The sequence below is a fragment of the Pholcus phalangioides genome, unplaced genomic scaffold, assembly GCF_987345545.1.
Source record: "Pholcus phalangioides strain wild (caught in Gottingen) unplaced genomic scaffold, Ppha-v1.0 ptg000013l_1, whole genome shotgun sequence".
NCBI classification, from domain to species: Eukaryota; Metazoa; Arthropoda; class Arachnida; order Araneae; family Pholcidae; genus Pholcus; species Pholcus phalangioides.
The window spans coordinates 14,354,976-14,374,824 of NW_028301606.1; the positions used below are offsets into that span (position 1 = coordinate 14,354,976).

At 33.6% G+C, this 19,849-nt stretch overlaps 1 protein-coding gene across 1 annotated transcript in view; it reads right to left on the bottom strand.

Moving 5' to 3' along the window:
• Positions 1-18,962, bottom strand: part of LOC149078643 (uncharacterized) — a 54,543-nt gene extending 35,581 nt beyond the window's left edge. The window contains exon 1 of the mRNA XM_089240779.1: positions 18,220-18,962. Within this exon, the coding sequence (XP_089096905.1) occupies positions 18,220-18,373 (154 nt within the window). The 5' untranslated portion in view covers positions 18,374-18,962. The remainder of the gene's footprint in view (positions 1-18,219) is intronic.
• Between the last annotated feature and the right edge of the window lie 887 nt (positions 18,963-19,849).

Genomic DNA, 19,849 nt, shown 5'->3' on the forward strand with positions numbered 1-19,849 from the left:
GGGAAAAAAGAAGTAAAAAATGGTGGAATGTGGGAAAAAGGTGCAGGCGGCAAAGGGATAGTTACAGGAGAGCTAAGAGGAGCGAAATCAATATTTTTCACCCGCAAGCGTCTTTTACCCTATCTCTCTCTTTTCTGTGTGTGTATATGTGCGATGTAACAGGTGAAAATTGTTCTCTAAAAATACCTTGACCTGAATCTCTCTCTCTCTCTCTCTCTGTGTGTGCGTACGGAATGAAAATTCGTTAGAACGAATTCCGTTTCTCTCGAAAAAAGAATAAAAAATATAAAAACACGAAAAATCTATAAAACTGTAGGTGTTTTTTTTTACGTGTTCCCTGTGGAAGTACCGCATGTGTGTAAAACGGATTGAAATTTTCAGTCTCCTTTTTTTTTTTGAACGGGAACCAATACTTCTACCTTTATGGTAAATTTTTTCGTAATTTTAAACCGATAACTTATTAAATATTTTTTCGTTATTTTTTTACGGCTTGGTTTGTTTGGGTTATTGGTTTCAGTTGGTAAGTTGATAGTATGTATGCAACGTGGCATGAGTATGAATAGAATTTTTTTTTAAATAGTTTTACAGTCTGATGGATGCACAGTGAATTCAGATGGATTTGACAACCAGTTTAATTCCAGCAGCATCTTTTTCTCAGCCGCCTCGTTGGACATTTTGCCTGTTGCGGCGTTGCATTTGTATTTGTATATATAAAAACATTTTTGTGCGCTCTGGTGAGTATATGTCATGGACTCAATCAGACAAATACAACCATCACCCTCACATTGATGATGGTTGTATTTGTCTGGAGTTTCGCAGACTCCGGTTGAATGCAATGACTCGTGAAATATTTTTAGGACCCAAAAATAATTAAAGATATTTACCTTCTTGGTGAATTCTAGAATAATGGTTGTAAAATTGATGACTAATGGCTTGCACAGTAAGCAAATGCTATAGCATGTTTTAGAATCTATTTTGTGAAAGTATTTATATACAGTAAAATTTCGATTAACCGTCACTCGTTTAACCGTAAGTTTCTGATACCCGTCATCGTTTAAAAAAAATGCACGAATATCAACAAACACATCTTTAAAATTGTCCCCGGATTACTTTTATACCCCAAGTATAACGCTGGAAGAGACTATACTGTATTATGGCGGAAGTGTTGAGCTTGATCTAAGTGCCACAAATCCATCACTAACCAGTCGCCATTGTGTCACATACTGGTTAGATCTTGACAGAGTAGCCTGTGTGTTCACTTTGAAATTTCGAACGATGATGAAATTGTTTCCTAGTGTGCTACCATTGAAGAAGAAATTTATGACGCTTAAGGATCAGTTCTTAACCAAAAAACTACAACTAGCCATTCAGAAGAAGAATGAATGTTATCAAAATGCATCGACTGGTTTGAAATGCAAGAGGAGGCAAATGCAACACAGATTCTACTTCTGCGTAAGATACGGAACATCGCAGTGCAGAAAGCCTGAGCCTCACAGACACAGAAGGAGATGCCAAATTATTGTACAGTAGGCTACTGTAACGTAAGTTTATAGTATTACAATACATTTCTATACATTACCACTCATATATTGAAGTTTATATTGATCGTTTTGTAAAATTAAATACAAACTTTATGTATTATTCACTTTGAAAGGATTTTATTATCATTTTTGTCCTAAGTCCTTAGCGAAATCACGCTATTGTACATATGTATTGAGTAATTTCTGTTATCCGTCACAACCCTGGTCCGCGCCGTGACGGTTAATCGAAGTATTACTGTATTATCGTTACGTAACAATTCACAAATGACGTTAAGTGGGTCCCAAAATTTTCTTTCTCCCAGGGGCCCCCCATACTTGTCAGAACAGGCCCTGGGAAGCGCATGACGATATATCTATGGAAACAACTGTAACGATCGAGTGGCATTCAAGTATGCTCAAATGGGTTCGATTCTAGAGAATTGCAGACTAGGAAACACTTGAAAGTCTTGATCCTTTGCATTCCTGAAAATTCGGATATTTCTAAACCACGTTGTGTGACGTATTACCGTCCCTCAAAATTCTATGCACCCCTATTTTCATCTGCTTTGAAACACCCCCCCCCCCTCCACACACTCATACATCAACAAATCTCATTCGTGATATAAAATTTTATGACCAAGTCTTTAGATTTGTCATGTCACATTAGGAAAATTAATTTGGCATTCCCTGTCAAGGAATGTTAATTAGGCGCTTTTTTTGTCCTCTCACAAGTTGAAGGATTGCTGAGAAACGAATTAACTACCCAGATTTGAACTCTTTTTTATTTCATAATTTGATATTTTCTTCATGTGTGTGTAAGCGTATTTTTTTTCACATTACTTCAACATAATTATGCGGGAAAAGTACTTTTATATATGGTTAAAACTAAGAACGTCGATTTCTGAATAAAACCAGCTTATCATTTAATGTAACTACATGAAAAGAGCATAAGAACACTGTCTTCTTTTAAATATCATGATATTATTATTTCCAATGAATTAAAATTATTATTAATCGGCTTTTTGGCGATGTTTCACTATAATCTGAACACAAAAGAGTGGAATGGAGTATACCATTAAAAACTGATTTGGAATATTTCATGTTTTGGGTGGGAGAAATAATATTTGAAACAAAAATGATGCATTTACTAAACAAATTAATTTACACCCAGTTTGTAAATCGAACAAAAGAGGAAATGCATAAAACTACTATACACTGATAAAAATTGAAAAGTTTCAGCTATCTTAGATAAAAGAACCTCATCGGTAACTCAAATCCATTCCATATATATATAAAAGCATAAACAGTGTTAAAGATTCTTAATCATAAAACTAAAAATGTAAATTTGTAAAAATGCTCTACCGCCTGTAAAGACCATACCAACGGCCCAGTTCAGAAAATAAAATTTTCAGTCATGCACGCCATAAGAACGGTGGAAAATGCTTCTACATATTGCAATACAGCAACAACTTCCAACTCTACTTATACTCTGCCCTACTCCAATTTAATCTGATCTGACTCCCATTCAGTTCAATACAAAATGAATTTTAAAATGCAGATATAGTATCTCAAAACCTAGAATTTTGAGTTGCCTTTTTTGCCCGAGCATAACTTGGCCGTCGTTATACTAGCTAAATCATACATTGATAGGTCATCATATATTATGCACAAATTCATTTATACTGAAGCACAATACAATAAATTTAATTCTATTTTATCTAGAAAAATTTCCCAAACATTAGTTTTTAAGTTTCATATAAATAAAATCCCTTGCAGAAAAAATCGAAACGTAATTAATAAACATTTTTACACAAATTTTGAAATTCCGAGAAAATTCCGAAAAATGTGTTTTCCGTAAAAACATAACCAAGAAATAACAGAAATCTCTCTATTAGTTAGAATAGTTACTTAATAGGGGTTTTAGTGTATATTGGAAGATGCATTTTTCATGGATCTTAGTCTAAAACTGAAATATAAATTGTACACATTTTCTGAAATCTCTACGCCCCCTTTTTTTCATACGATTTACAAAAGAAAATTGGATGAAGTTTTACTTATACTGAAACACATAATAAAATGAAATAAATTAAATTTCAAATTTATTTTATGCATAATTTTCTATATTGATTTTAGTATAATATAGATAAAATCTTGTCCAAGAAAAAAGAAATTCCATAAAATGAATTTAAAATAAATTCATACAAATTTTTAAATTAATCGGGAAAAAAACTGGATTTTCTATGAAATGACCAAGATTAAGTGACTAATAATATAATAACTATTTTTATGACTAATAAATACTTTAGAATAATTGCCTTAATTTTTCAATACATTTGAAACTCTGGAAATTAGTTTTGGAATTATTTTCGGCTGTTGCGTGTGCATTTGACACATGTAATTTTACGAAAATTATATTAATCGGATACTCAGTTAGTATGAAGTGTTGTGGAGAAATATACCATGCAAAGTAAAGATCAAAAGGGACGAAAATAGATGATGTTTGAAGAGACTGATTATTAAAATAATCGAAAAAAAAAACCAAATTTTATTTTTAAAAAAATGGCAGAAATACTAGAAAAATCTGCATTAACTTTCTTTAGTACAATTACCTTAAAAATGATCTATACATAATTCTAAAAGTTGTTATTTCAGATTGTCTTTGGTTTTGTTTGATTACGTGTATTATACAGTTAGAATATTCGGTTAGTATGTATTGTTATATTCCGAGGGTGAATAAATAGACTATGCAAAGTAAAGATGGAAAGGGTAGGAGAAAGGTGATGTTTGAAGAGAGACTCGGGGCCAGAGAGATAGATGAAGGGTCTCTACGATGAAGGAAAGCTTGCGGATGAAGGGAGAACCGACTAACGATCAACAAGTGAACAACAGCGAAACGAACTGACGCTGCCAAAGCCGATCGAAGCCAATCGACGACGTTGCGCTCACTGTCTTGTGTTTGGACATCTTCTCTCCTCTCTGTATCTTCTCTCCCACCCACCAAACTACAAACATCTTCACATCTTCAGCCTCTGCAGCGCAACTTTCACTCCCATTAGAGATACCAAAAGGGAACGGGTCCCTGCTATGAGTACAGTACAGGATAAGAGAGGAAAAAAGAGCTAAGAAAGGTGTGACAGCTCTTTTTTTTCCTTTGGTTTTGCCCACATCTATTTGTTTTTCCTTGTTCCCATTCCTATCTATACCTTTTCTTCTCTTTCCATTGTTTTTCCGCTATTTTTCTTATGTGTTCTCTTCTTTGTGCAGTTTTTTTTTTGTTCCTATCCCCTTTGTTTGTTTTTCTTATCCCCGAAGTTCATTGAGAACTGGATAAGAATTTGTGCATCGATGCATTTGTTTCGAGAAATCTATATGTTATTTGATCGTCGACGCGGAATATAAACACTAACTTCTTTGGTTTAAAATAAATAAATTTGAATTGTTTGTCTTTGGGTATTTACCGTGACATGCTAAAATAACTTGGTTTGAAAGCGCCTATATATAGAGAAAAATTATTTAAATGTTTACTATTTATGGGTTTCGTCGATGTGCACTGATTTTGTATCCTTGAATGGTGGTAATGCTGCATATATGTTAATAATACACTCGAATCCCGTTGCGGAGAACTCCAAAAGATAGGAATCACTTCGTTGTAACAAAATTTTGTAACAAAGGAATTGCAGGTTTTTGAATTATTCCTATGTAAGCTTATCTGGGGAGATTAGAAAAGTGTTCATTAAAATGAGATCTTTTTTCGCTATAACGGTATTCGTTAAAACCGGATTCGACTGCAGTTCATGGGATATTTTAAGCGACCAAGAACGCAATTGAATGCTGTTTGATAATGTTATTCATAAGGTCATCAAAAATCCAATATATATCAAAAAAATAATATAAAATCAACCAAGATCAGTGTATGAAAGTGTGGCTTAAATCGTAAAATGTTTCATGGTCAAGAAAACTGTTTAGGTAGAAAAAATGATTCGGAATTTCACGCATAGATGGCAGTGTGACAGGAAAAAGACAGCAGCCGACAATTGACACAATTGCAGTACGTAAATTAAACCCTTAACCCATTTTTGATCTTGAATTCATGACCAAATTGCACTTTTTTTTAATACATATGGCAACTGGTTACTCAAATCACATACATGTGAAATTTCAAAATAGTGCATATTAATTTAGCATGTTTTTCTTTGTAATTAATATAATTGTCCAATTAATTAACTTAATTTAATCAAAATAATTAGGAATTATGATTTTGGGAAACTCCATGTACAATGTGGCAAAAACACTATTCTTCTTTGTATAAAAAAATTAATTAAATTAGTTATTAAACAAAATGAAACATCAGTAAAAATTGATTAAATGTGTAGTTCTTTTTTTTCATTCATTACTGCAGCTAGTTTGAAGAGAAAAATTCACAATGGCCTTTGAACGTAAGGTGAAAGTCATGTTCTTTCTGTTTTATACTTTGAGTTTGTTGGTAGAAGTCCCCAATTACTGACAACTACTCTTTCTTTTTCGTTGTAAAGCATGTGTGGCTGAGATTTCGCTTATTTGTTTGAATGTTTTGTTTTTGCCTTTATTTCTTTTTACCCTTTTTTTTTGCTTTCATGTTTGAAATCCGTATTTGCTTCTTACTATGCGTAGTTTGAATCGCAACAAAATAGTTATATATGTGGGGAAGTAATTCCGCGCTTCAATACGTTTACTTTATATATGATTTTGGAAGCTTTGCACGTCTTGCTAAACCCTTCTACAGGCAGTAAAATTTGAAGTACATTTTTTGCAAAATCTAGTTTTTTTTTTTGCGAATTTTTTGCAATTTCAATTAGTATTTCCGGTTTTCAATTAGTATCCAAATAAGTATCTAAAAGTATCCGACTAGGTTCGAGAGCACTTTTCTATAAAATGGTACTGGAGTGAACTCTAATACTTTTGTTTTTAATAGAAATTATACCAAAATGATGAAAGCAATTTTGGATTGCTTATGAAATTTTTTAAGGAAACCTAATTTTTATGTCGAATTTTAAACAAAATTCATGTGATATTCCAAGCACGATTGCCAAAAAACTTCTATGAATGGAATGGTTTGTTATTTTCAAAGTACATTCAGCTAGTGATGGTGTAGGTCATGAACCAAATTCAAAATATTGTATAGTATGCTAATAAGTTACACCCAAAGTTTTTGATGCACGTGTGAATTTTTGTTTGAAATTTCCTTCCACACATTATATATAAAAACCAAATACATGCAGTAGGCCTTAGATTTAGATTCATAACCAATATCAAGTGATATGTCAGAAATGGCGTTCAAAGTTTTCATAACAAATTACTGAAACATGAAAACGCACCAATAAATCCGGGTAACTTTCGGTCTAAGCGTTATATAAGCAAAGCGAGGCTAGTTTTAGAATCACAAGAAATGGGGTTCCCATAGAAAATAGAAATAAGGTTTAAAATTATGTTTTAAACTTAGTCAGATACTTTGAAAAAATAATATAATACCAACGAAGAAAGAATGGTAGATATACGAGAGTGTGGCGTGCAGTTTATATTGTTTCATGGTCAAAGAACGTTCTTATGAGGGAATTTTATATAAACATAATTCACACAATTTTTTTCACGAATAGATGACCTTCTATCAGGAGAAACGCAACAGCAAAAATTTAATACACACATATACACACACACAACAAATAATTAAAATACATTATCCATTACCTACCACTACCTCATTTTGATATGTATACTTCATAGAATGGACGATATCCAACATTACTCTATGCATTTGATAACATGGATTACGGTAGATACTTAATCATTTGCGCTAGTTGTGTGTTCAGGTGACCAATGCTAACTAAATACGTGCGTTACATCATCATCTGTAGATGAAATTTCTAACTATCATTGTTTTTGGGCAGAGATATGCCACATGATCCCGTAAACCCCACGATTGCATGAAGCTTTTAATAAAATCTGAAAGAGTTCAGAAACGCTGCGTTACATGTAAGCGCCGCATTTTTGAATCATTACTTGATAGAATCTGAAATCCAACAGAAACAACAAATATTTCGAAGGGCTAATTCACTCTTATATCCAACATACCGGAATCTGAAACTCCTTCATTAACACTCTCACTGAAATGGACGAGATATCTCGTCTTAAAAGTAAAGTTTCCAAATACAGCCGAAAAATATTTGTCAAAGGCATTAATTCATAACCATGAAAATAATCTTAACACTTGATTTCAAAAATTCAAATATAAGAGAATATTGAATATAAGAGAAAAATAAACGGGATATTTTATGAAAAAATTGCTTCGGTCAAAAATTACGGTAATGTCCCGTAACATACGGGCCATATGGTCGCCATATAAGGAAGTTTCTCGCTCATGAGCGGCAGAATTGCCGTAAGACGATGACAAAGATGGTCATCGGGAAAATTCTCACTCATGGCTAATTTATTCCATATATCTATCGGAATTTTTCTGAAATTGAGGATTGTAAAATGATGGGAACAAGTGGAATAAGCCTTGAAAAGCTAATGAAATTACACCATGAGATTCGGTAGGTTCAACGCAAAAGGGTTCAACTGCTGCCATCTTGCATTCCGGCAGCGATGCAGGAAATTCCTGCAGGCTATGGCGGAGACACATTAGTAATTAGCCCGACGTCGTACCGATAATCTAATGAAACAAGGCAGTGACGTATGACGTTTTGACGACGCCGGCTGTTATCGTGGCCGTACGTGATCGTGGGGAGGTAGAATGTGTGCGCAGGATATGCATTCTCTCTTGAATAGATATATTTATATGTATGTACCGTATGTGTGTGTATATATCCATCACCGAATGGTATAATAATGGAGGGCACTCCAAAGACGAAGCATGGCATTATCGACTGAATACTGCAGTATTTGCGCACGTCACACGTGATCAAAATCGGGTTTAAATTCGGATGAAAGTTGACAGCTGGAATTAATGCCTTCTCCCGTATGGTACTATTATAATGAGTGCACTGGGGGTACTTAGCATTATGTAAATTACGATAGATCATATGTAGATATACGAGATTCTTCCCCCCCCCCCCACTGACTATAATTCAATGAATACTGTAATACGGTGTTATGGATACCGAGAGTATATGGCAACATTCACGTTACGCCCGGCTTCGACATCACTGTACATGAGCTACTTTTTTTTAACCAGAATATTGGTGATTCTGGTTTGAATATGTGCCGGTCTGGTGCAACGAGGAATGTTACCAACCATGTTTAAATTCAAATAATAATGAATCTTCGTTTCCGGAAATCATCGCGTTTCTGTGTGAGAGTTCCTTGGTCAACAACACAATATCAAGCCACTATCAAGTATGACAGATTTTTGCCCAGGATCTGGCTAGCTTAGTCAATTGAAATTTCGAGGTGTCATTGTGAGTTGGCGTCCATTCTGAAAAGGTGTGGTCGCCGTGAGCAGAACACCAAATATGCATTTACATATGACAGGCAAACTTGCCCAACGCCAGGGAGAAAAAACAACAGAAAAAATAGGTATGCGTATTAAGACAAAAAATTTATAAGCAATTTTGTGTGAAAAGGGTGATTTGCTTTAGTGCAGAACCCTCTACCAATGAAATTCTTAAATAAATTTTATTCCGTATCAAAAAAAAAAATCCCCTTTCGTGAAAACAATTTTTTTCACAAACTGTATTCAAATGTTCCCATTCCTTCAGTTTTTATGAATTTTTAAACTACTTACAAATTTATGGGATACCTCGTGTTGTTACTTCACTCGCTAAAGAAAATTTTCCCACAAGAACATTAGTTGTATTCAGGGCCGCATTATAATTTAATAATAAAGAGGAAATAATGTTTTTGTGTAAGAGACGCGTGAGAGACAAAGTGTTTTGCAGATGAGGAATTTAAAAATGATTACATTAAATATGTGAACAGTTTTCAATTTAATCATTGTAATGTGCCATCGACGTTATAAGCAAGGTTATTAACGATATTCTCTATTATAATCAGCATGAACTGAAAATGATTGGCATTACAGTCGAGGCGGCATTAAAATAGTCTATTAGTGTATTCTAATCCAAAAACACAAGTCCAACTCAGTTTTCACGACATCGACGATTCCACGAAATTTTGTCGTTATAACCAAGGTGCCGTTACAATCGAGATTGCCATCTCCAAGACCTAAATATATACGTCTTGGTGATGCCAACTGGTATGAAAAATAATATAAGGCGCGGTAAAATACTGTTACTACTAAACCACACATGCAACTCGACCATATTCTTCTGCTGAACTTCTAACGAATTGGTACATGTTGGAATGTGTGTGTACGTGTTGTAAACTGAATGTTTGTATCGGTGTAATGCTTGTTATAGTGCTGCCATCTGCCACCTATTTTTCTGACTATGACTGAAGTGTAATAACTGAAGGGTTTTTTTTTTAGACTTTTAACGAGAAGATCGGCTCGCATTCGCACCTTGGAGTTTGGAACCGATTGCAGTAAAATACTGGTTATTCCATTATAGTTTTGATGACCGTATATTAGATAGAAAGACACGGGAAATTCGGATCATGTAAAACGGGATATTGCCAGTTTTGGATTAAAAACAGTTTTACCAATTGCGATGAACTTGTCATTTATTGCGTATAAATAACCCTTAGCGGAAATAAAGTGCTACAACAAGAATGCAGTGCCATGTATTTCTCTGAAAAAACAGTTGACAAGTATGAGGAATGAATATTTTTAGCCATATTCGTTAGAATATAATTTATAAATTATGGAAGTTATCTCTGGCTCCGATTTTAACGAAGATTGTTAATAGGTTGTCCTTTTCAATGAAATTTTGATAAACGGGATCTTTCTATAAAATATCGAACAAAATTACGGAAATATGCATGGATGGCCCGTATACGGGTCATACCCATAAGCAAATCGAACTGCGAAACATTAAATAAATCTTTAGTATTATTATTATCGTTAAGTAAAGTAACAGATAAACATTCTCGGAATTTGCTGAGCTCTAATCCCTTCAATTTCTTTCAAAACACCATAAAAATTTAAACAAAAGCGTCGAAAAAGTGTCGTGATATCCGAGGTCATTGCATTTTATCAACGTTATAAGCACGACTCATTAACATAATTTTCTACGAGAATAATCCGGCAACACGGATTTTTGACGTTAAAACCGAGGTAGTAGAGCCTCACGATAACGGACACACATGGGACCATTTGTTCACTAACGGCGAGTGTCCGCTAATGGAGAGATACGGTATAGAGCGGAACCTAGTTTATACGACTTCAACATTTATACGACGTTTGGTTTCGGTCATAATTGTTTCCTATTAATTTTAATGTTAAAATTTTTAATAATAATGTTCTTATACATTTTAATGTTAAAATTTTTAATAATAATGTTCTTATACATTTTAATGTTAAAATTTTTAATAATAATGTTCTTATACATTTTAATGTTAAAATTTTTAATAATAATGTTCTTATACATTTTAATGTTAAAATTTTTAATAATAATGTTCTTATACATTTTAATGTTAAAATTTTTAATAATAATGTTCTTATACATTTTAATGTTAAAATGCATGTTACACACTCTGTAAAAGTAACACCGATGGTTATACATAATCACCCATCGACGCGGTAGACTTGCACTACATCTATCACTTTTACCGGTGATATTTATTCGCCGTTATTATTTTTATCTACATCATCATATTCATATAGTATTAATCACATCACTCTTAACATGTTGCATTTTCAGCATCTCACTCTTCGTACGGTGACTTTATTATAATTTATTCATATTACATCATATTATCATATACATATGGTTACCATCAATTTTATCATCAATATCTGATATCCTTTAGTTCCTACGGAGTTGGTTGGTAACTCCCGGGGTAAAGATGTAGTCCCAGTTTGTTCGAAAATGTTCACCATCTTAGAGATGGTGTGGGATTGCTGCATGTAATTGACAGAACGATGATGAACGGGGATATGGGCTGTTAAAGTCTCATCTACGGCACTCCGCTATACGACTGAAGGTTTGAGATTTACCGGCAGTTATGCATAATCCCCCAAATAAAGTTTAAAAGTCTGATAAATATGGAAAAAATTATATTTATAACCTTCCGTCTCTACATTAAACCAATTAATCATTTTTAAACGTACTTGGTACGTACACTAGACATTTTTTGCAATAAAAATTAAATTAAGTGTGAAGAAGATACAAAATACACATTCATAACTACAGTGTCAGTCTTGTAATGCTGATTTTCTTCACACGTAGGCAACAAGCAAAACCAACATTACCCATAAAATTCACCCCCCCTTCACCAAGTTTGACTATATACGAAATCGCTTTAGTTCATCTTCTTTTACCCAATGATTATATGATTATATGTTCATTGGATAATGTAAAAGAACTTTCAGAATGCGTGTAGGTGTAGTGTTGAAATCGAGCCACGAGATGATATTGATGATGATAAATAATAGCAAAATAAAATAAAAGGAGGAAAAATACAGGAAAATGGCAGAAACTATCAGATGCGGGTGCTCCTTCGAGTTCGATATCTTTCAGGAAAAGTTGCGGTGTGGGAAAATTTTTGGAAAATATTATCGATTCTGACAACAGCAGAGGTAAACCAGAGGAAGATCTGCCATGCTGTTGTTGATGTAACATCGTTGCTGCAACCCATATATATATATATACACAAATATAAATGGAAGAGAAAAAAATAAAATAAAATACCTGTGCAACATACACAACGCAAGAAAGGAGAGCGTTGATGGAACAGATAAAAGAGAAGTTTTTAAAATAGGAAAGTTTTCACTGAACCGAATGCTACTTCTGATAGTTAGTTTTTGAAATAGAAAAAGAAAATATTCACGTTTGATAAAAGATCTGAATTTTCATCTCTTTTTTTTTGAGGGAATAGTAGTTTTCGCATTCTAGTTTTCGGAATGGAAATATCCGTGACATGCGCGTGATGATATGGAGATGGCATTCTAAAATTGAAATGTGAACAAAAATAGAAAACTTTTGTCACCTCGGGTTCAGAAATACGTAAATTAGTCTGCGTATATATTTTTTTTTCTATTCCATACCGAGCACTGCAGAGCTGAAATACCTTTTCTGTACATTATATCGTTCTGTGAAAGATAGCAAGGCAATTTTTCGAGCAACGAATCTTCGAATTTTGTTTCTTTCCGGATATTATTCATTCTAATGTTACCATTGTATGACCTAACAGTTAGACTTTATCTCCGTAATAACTTGAATATAAAGAGGGTTTCCGAATTCATGGGACAAACTTTAAGATGCGATATAAGACTGCTGAACAAGCATTTTTGGTCATACACTGTGTGGCCGAATCACAATAGCGAGGGCGATAAGTGATGGTTTTTACAGAGTGCATAACAGCCCTTCACTCAAAGTGAATATCATATTTTTTTCGCTTTACCAAAAAGCAAATTCAGTGATGGCTAATGAAGATAATTCTCTTCGGAATCACGTTCGTTAGCCGAAATCTTTGCAAGCCGAAGCGTGATTTTCCATAGGTTCCTATGGAAAATCATCTGATTCGTTCCTGGTTCCTTCCGAAATTGAATGAGGAATTTTTCAAACAACAAAGGATCGCTATAAAAAGTCAATTTTCAAGGCTAAAATTTACAGCCTAAAAATTTGATAAATTAAAATCTACAGGAAAAGATAACGCGTCGAAGATCTCATCTTACACTATGGACAGAACCAACACCAGCTTTAGCTACTAAAGATGATGCTGACACAATCCTGTTGAGGAGTAGGTGTCCTCATCCATTTGTGATTTGATCAGCTTATTTCTGTGTCTGATACATGCAAATAGAAAATATAACATCATAGAATGTTCAGACTTTTCACTTTGATGCTAAAGAGTCTTGCACCAAAAAAAAAAAACCCGCGTGTTCTATAAACATAGGCTCCTTTTTTATTTATTGCGTTTTCTATTAGCTGTATCTATTTGAAAAAAAAATAATTTTGAGGTGGATAATGAGTTAATTGGAGTAGTGTCAAGGTAATTCTGAATATGATTTACACAGAAATTCAGCTCACGACGCCGATGTTTTTGTTAGCGTGTTCATCCATATAATGTTCATGCTGAATCTGGATTCGTTAGCAGAGGGAGAAAAATCACGAATAATATCTTTGTTAGCCAAAAAATTCGCAATCCAAGGCATTCGTCAACCGAGGTATCACTATATAATATTTTTCTGATGGATTTGGTGCAACAAGTGCAATCAACCATTCGAGGGTGCAAGGTATTGTAATGTGATAGCCTTTTCATGGTGCAACCTGGGTAACGCAAATTCTACCACAAGGCTTACACCGCTTGATGATTGTTTGGCACAGCATAACCTTGATTTTCTTTGCACAGAATCACATTTTATAAATGTGCGAATTTCACAATATTTATCAAATTCTGCATAATGAACGGCGATTATGCGTAATCACCGGATTTATAGATAAAATTAAGTGTTCATGATTGGCATCAATTTTACACATACGTGCCTGCAAAATGAACTTCATTTTATGAATTAGATTTGTCGATTTCTGTGTCTTGCAAGTCCCTATAATTTAATTGTAAAGTCTACTTCAGTGACTTCTAAGAACATAATAGTTATTGGTCATATTGACTTGTATTTTACAATTATTGTGAACAGTATTAATTGGGGATTAGAATATTTAGAATAAAATCATATACTAGGCAACTATTCATCAAAAAATTAAAGCTAGAAAGAAGCAAAAAAGAAGCTATCTACAGCCGCAACTATTCATCAAAAAATTATGAAACTTCAGGAATGTCCTATTGAAGATGCTACACTATTTAATGAAGGACATTTCCAATGTCGTTTAGCTTCCTAAAGAATGATAAGTGCTGCAGTTAGCCCAGAAATGAAGAACTTTAACAACGTAAACCAAGTATTACGATATGCATGGCACTCTGATGCGCATATATAGTAGTTCATTGTTGAAATCACTAATACGTTTCATTTATACCTGATAGACCTCAATATTAATGCCGAATAAAAACATTTTTAATGGTCATTGCGTTATTGAACATAAAAATTACGGTGAATGTGATAAATCGTTATTATACATAATGAGCGGTTATTATGCCTACGTATTAATTGTTTTGGTAAGTTTGATGCATTTATCACTTTTACCTGCGAACGTGCATAATGCGGAAGAGTCGTTCATAAATTTGATAAATATTGAAAACTTTATCACTATTATCGCGATTATGCATAATAACCAAGTGTCGTTCGTAAATTTGATAAATACTTGAAAGTCATCGGATTTATATGTGATTATGCCTAATAACCTAGTGCGGTGCTTCCCAAAGTGGGCAATATTGCTCACTGAGGCGCAATAAAATGATCTAAGGGGGCGATAGAAACTACGGGTGTAACATAGGATCCTATGGGTTTACTGGAGTTTGAGGAGCATGAGAAGAAAAAAAACATGAAGAAGGAGTAGGGGAGGCGATGAAACAAAAGATTTGGGAATTTGGTAAATTTGTTAAATATGGAAAGAATTCCAACTAAGTCTAGTATGTGTAACGAATATAGTCGGATCCGATATAAGGATACAATACATGTACGAATAATCAGTCATACTATAGCATATAGTATCGATTTATGATGTTTACCAATGATGCGACATTTGAGTATTATGCACAATCGCCGGTAATGTGAAAAATTTAGAGAAATTTATCAAACTTACCAAAATGCTCGGTGATTATTCATAATATCCAAATCTAATACTAACCACATTTACAGTAACATTTTGTACATACCCCCTCTCATAAAAACTTTTATAAGCATGCTAATATTGAATGAAAAAGAAAAGGATTATCGATTCATTATAAAATACATCTGTCTTACACCGTATTAAAAAAACGAAAATATGCGAGTTTCTTATAAAACTTGAATGATTGATTGGTATATGCTCTCCATACGAGTTCTTTCATATGATAAAACCTTCAACCGCACATAAATTATTCATGTTGCTCTTTATAAACTCATATATCAGCATGTCAACGGTTCGTTCACTTGAACTAAGATGAGGTGATTAATATTCCCCTTTCATATCTTCAACAGAATAATAGCATTCTTCAATAATATGATTTCACAAGACAGTTTCTAAATTATTGAATATAAGTATAGAAAGCATTAGAATTGATTCTTGCCAGACGACCTAATTTATAACTAAACTCATGCGTACGTTAATAGTATATTTTGACAAGAAGATTTTCACTTGCAAGTAAATAAAATTAGTTATTCCATTCATAAATGTTTCAATGTAAACTAAGCAAAATTTCATAACAATTATGAGCATTTATTTTTTAATATAGTGGGGCATGGTAACATTAGTGGGTATTTTTAAGCAAATTTTCTTACAAAAACCGTATTCCAAAGCGAAAATTTATCAAAAAACATGATCATATAATTATTTCTAGTCTTTATTTTCCCAGCTCTTAATGCTGAAATGTAACCATAATATTCAACGGATACAGTTTTCATAAGTTCATCTAAGCAAACGAAATTACTAAGATTGTAAAGTTATATATAACTGTTGGGGTGCAATCCCTCACTCGATTTATTCATCAGGAATTTGTTGAAGACATGGGTATTCTACTGAAATAGTGAAACGAAGTTGTCATTCGAGTAATGATAGAATGGGTTAATGATTGTAAATATAACAAGTTTTTTTTGTAGAACATATCAAGCCTAGTCGGTGAATGAAAATTGTAAATTTACAATTTGTTGTTAATAAAACATTTTATTATGAAAATTCAAATTACAGTGCTCTCCTAAATCAGTGAATCAGTGAATTTTGAATCGTATTTTCCGTGTAATATATACAAGGAAAAATTTCCTCTGTTGATATTTATATGTATGAGTTCCATTAATGGCTTTCACCGAATCTCAAACAAACTTGCTCTTTTATTTTCACAGATTAAACCAAATCCCATTTGAATATTACAGATCAATTTTCGAGATGGGTTTCAGGAAGTCTAAAACATGACATGAAAATATATGACACGTTGATATATGTATATATATTACATATATTAACGTCACGTTTTTAATCTTTCTATTTCACAGAGAATGTGCAAAAATGGAATCGTCTGAATTTGTTATGATGTCCAGAGAACGATGAAAATTCCCCATGTGATTGCCAAAAAAAATTTTAATTAACTTCTAAACCATGTCAACTCGCACTATATTTACATTTCAATTGTTTTCTTGTAGCCTCGCATAAAATATTTATAATACCTATAGACGTTATATGAATCAGACATATATGAATGTATATAAATGCATATCCGATACGTTTTGCCGTCCCACCTTCACAGGCATATGGGAAGTAATGAAATAAATGATAAATGCATGTATAAAGACTATAATAAACCACATTTTCTTACGAAATCGCGTGAATTATCTCCTATCTAAATAAATAAAAACGTTTTTTATTTATTTATGCATTTATTGACACCATGTTTGATGTCTCGCCAAGTGAAGTTAATTTTTTTTATTATATTTCTATCAGGATCAGATCGGTTTCGCTTACCTGACACGAGCATATTTATATAATATAAGGTCACGAATTCTTACATTAGTTTTACTTCCAGATAAATTGTACAGCATTCGCACACAGCTTAGTAGGACACTCAATTGAAAAAAAATGATATATTTCTCGAAAAATCCCATTCTGTTCAAAACTTGGAAATTCAAAGAAACGAAGAAAGTTTGTTTGAAAAAAAAAAAAAAAACTAACTCCAGATCATATTCATGCATTGTTTTTTAAAAAGTATAAAATACAAGTACAAAGCTGAATTTCATAACGCATTTGACACAAAACTCCATTCAAATAATTCACTTGCATCGAGAAATATCAAATCGTTGACAAATAAGTAAAATAGAATTTTCGAAAATGAAAATTCATGTTGTTATGTACTTATTACAACGTCAATAACATATGGTTTTTTCTCTATCCGTGTACTTATTAATGCTGCTTACCGATGGAGATAATAATTAAGTTAAAATAATGAATATATAAACATATTATCATGGCTTCAAATAGAGGGGTCCAAGTTTCGAAAGAATTTTAAATGGCTTTATTTATAAAACATAAATGTCCACTAGAAATTCAGTGAACATGGTTCACATGAGAGAATTCCCATGAATAATTGCTTTTCGTTAAGATCACCGTTGAAATCAATGTTTCCAAAAATAAATGCTGGAAATAAATTTCCTCAAAAGGTAAAATTTATTTAATTTAGTATTGAATATTTTAATGTATTTCGCATAATACAGCAAAGTGTCAAAAATGTCAAAAAGCACTTTTCGATAAGACACCAAGTCATATTTCGAAGATATCAGTGCTTTCACATAGTCCTTTTCCATTTATTTAGTAAGACTTCATTGAGATAGCATTTAAATGCCAAAGGCGACAAAAATACCGGTGTAGAATCAACTGATACGATCTTAGTACGGACGAGAACGGACGTAAAAGACCAACAAGTGCTGATCAACCTGTTGCACGAGCAACTACGCAACATACAAACAAGCGGGGCAAATGCAAATAATCCAAAACATCGGAAATGTCAAAGATGGACTTACCATTGGTGTATCGGACGGTCAAACAATGATGCAGCGGTGGTGATGGAGAAGACGGGGCCGATGAGGCCTCTGAAGGGCTCGAGGGCTCTTTGTAAGGCCATTTGCTTCCATGATCCGGATGCTTGGCCTTCTTCACCAGGAAGGATCTCGGCATGCTGTTTGGAGTGGGAACAACACGAGCATCCGATTGATTTCTTGTTCGAAATCCTCTTCGGTGTTATTCTACGGTCGATGCAATCCTTCGGTCGCGGCACGGACACCGCCTGCTATACGGCATAACACTGTAAAGGGAAAATGAGGGTCCCTTTAAACCCCACGAGGGCTGATCTCTTTGGGCAGAGGTTGAATCAATATTCGCATTAATTGAGTAAGACTCCGAGAAACAATGGATGCTCTAAATATATATATATAAAAAACAAAGGTTGATAGAATCGAGAGAGTGTTGAACGGTTTTTCGTGAAATTGTTTGTTTTTCTATGGAGAAGGAAAAAGAAGCTGCTCCTACCACAATATAGTATAACTAAGGCGCGCGCGGAATCTGTTTTCCTATGTAGGGAGGAACTGAAATTGCTGCTCGGGATGTTAGGATAGTGCCATGAGTAAGATAGGTTTAGGTCGCTTGACTATTTACTAATGCCGTTCTTGTGGAATATTTGATGCCGATGTAGGAGCGAGTCGATACGGCATCGGAGTTTTGTGAGGGAAGGAGGGGGCGACTCCGTTCAGACAGATGTTACGGCTCGTCTGGCCCTCTCCAACAGAATGCGGGGCTCTGGCTCGGCGCGGGTGAGAAATTAGGTGCTATGCAGACGCCACTTTAGGAGGCGCAGTGCTGCCCTCTGGATTCCAAGCAGCAGTGATTTTCCCGACAGTGGGGAGGGAGAAGGGAAAGAGTGTTTTTCCCCTCCCCACTCGGTTATGAGGAGGAAGTGCGAAAACTGGCAAATAAATGAGAACAATGGAATGTTCTGAAACATTTAAATTTAATTTTTTTCAAATCATACCATGGTTTTTTCTGTATAATTATTTATAATTAATCAAAGTACTCTAAGGTGACTGACTGCCTTCAAATGACGAATTTCACAAAAAAATTTTTGAAATCGTTTTCCTATGTTAGTTTGAAAATGCAATTATTAAGGAATCCAAAGCATTCCTCTCATCCCCACAATATCTAGAAGCAAAGTTATTGCGAATTAAGTAAAAAAAAAATCAATACTCTTCTTCATCTGAAAATGAAATCTGTGAATGTATTTTTTGAAGATTTGTGTTTTTTCATGGAAAACAATTTCGCACAGGCATTTTTCAAAATGTATCTATGAAACTCCTCCATTGCATTTTAAATAATACTGGCTGAGTAATGAATTAAAAGCTAAGCGATACATTTGAAACTTTTCGACTTACATGATTTTGGATTAACAATAGCAAGTATTTTTATGAAAAACTGCATTTATTTCCCTCATGAACAATCATATCACGCAATGTTTCTATAGTATTATAAAACTTTTAATCTATTGCATAGAACAATATAAACATTATCTGCTTGAAGAACATGTTGATAAAAGCAATAGTTTTAAGTGTACAATGTCTAGCAAAGTACTGAAAATATGCGGATTTTACCTATAAAATTAGC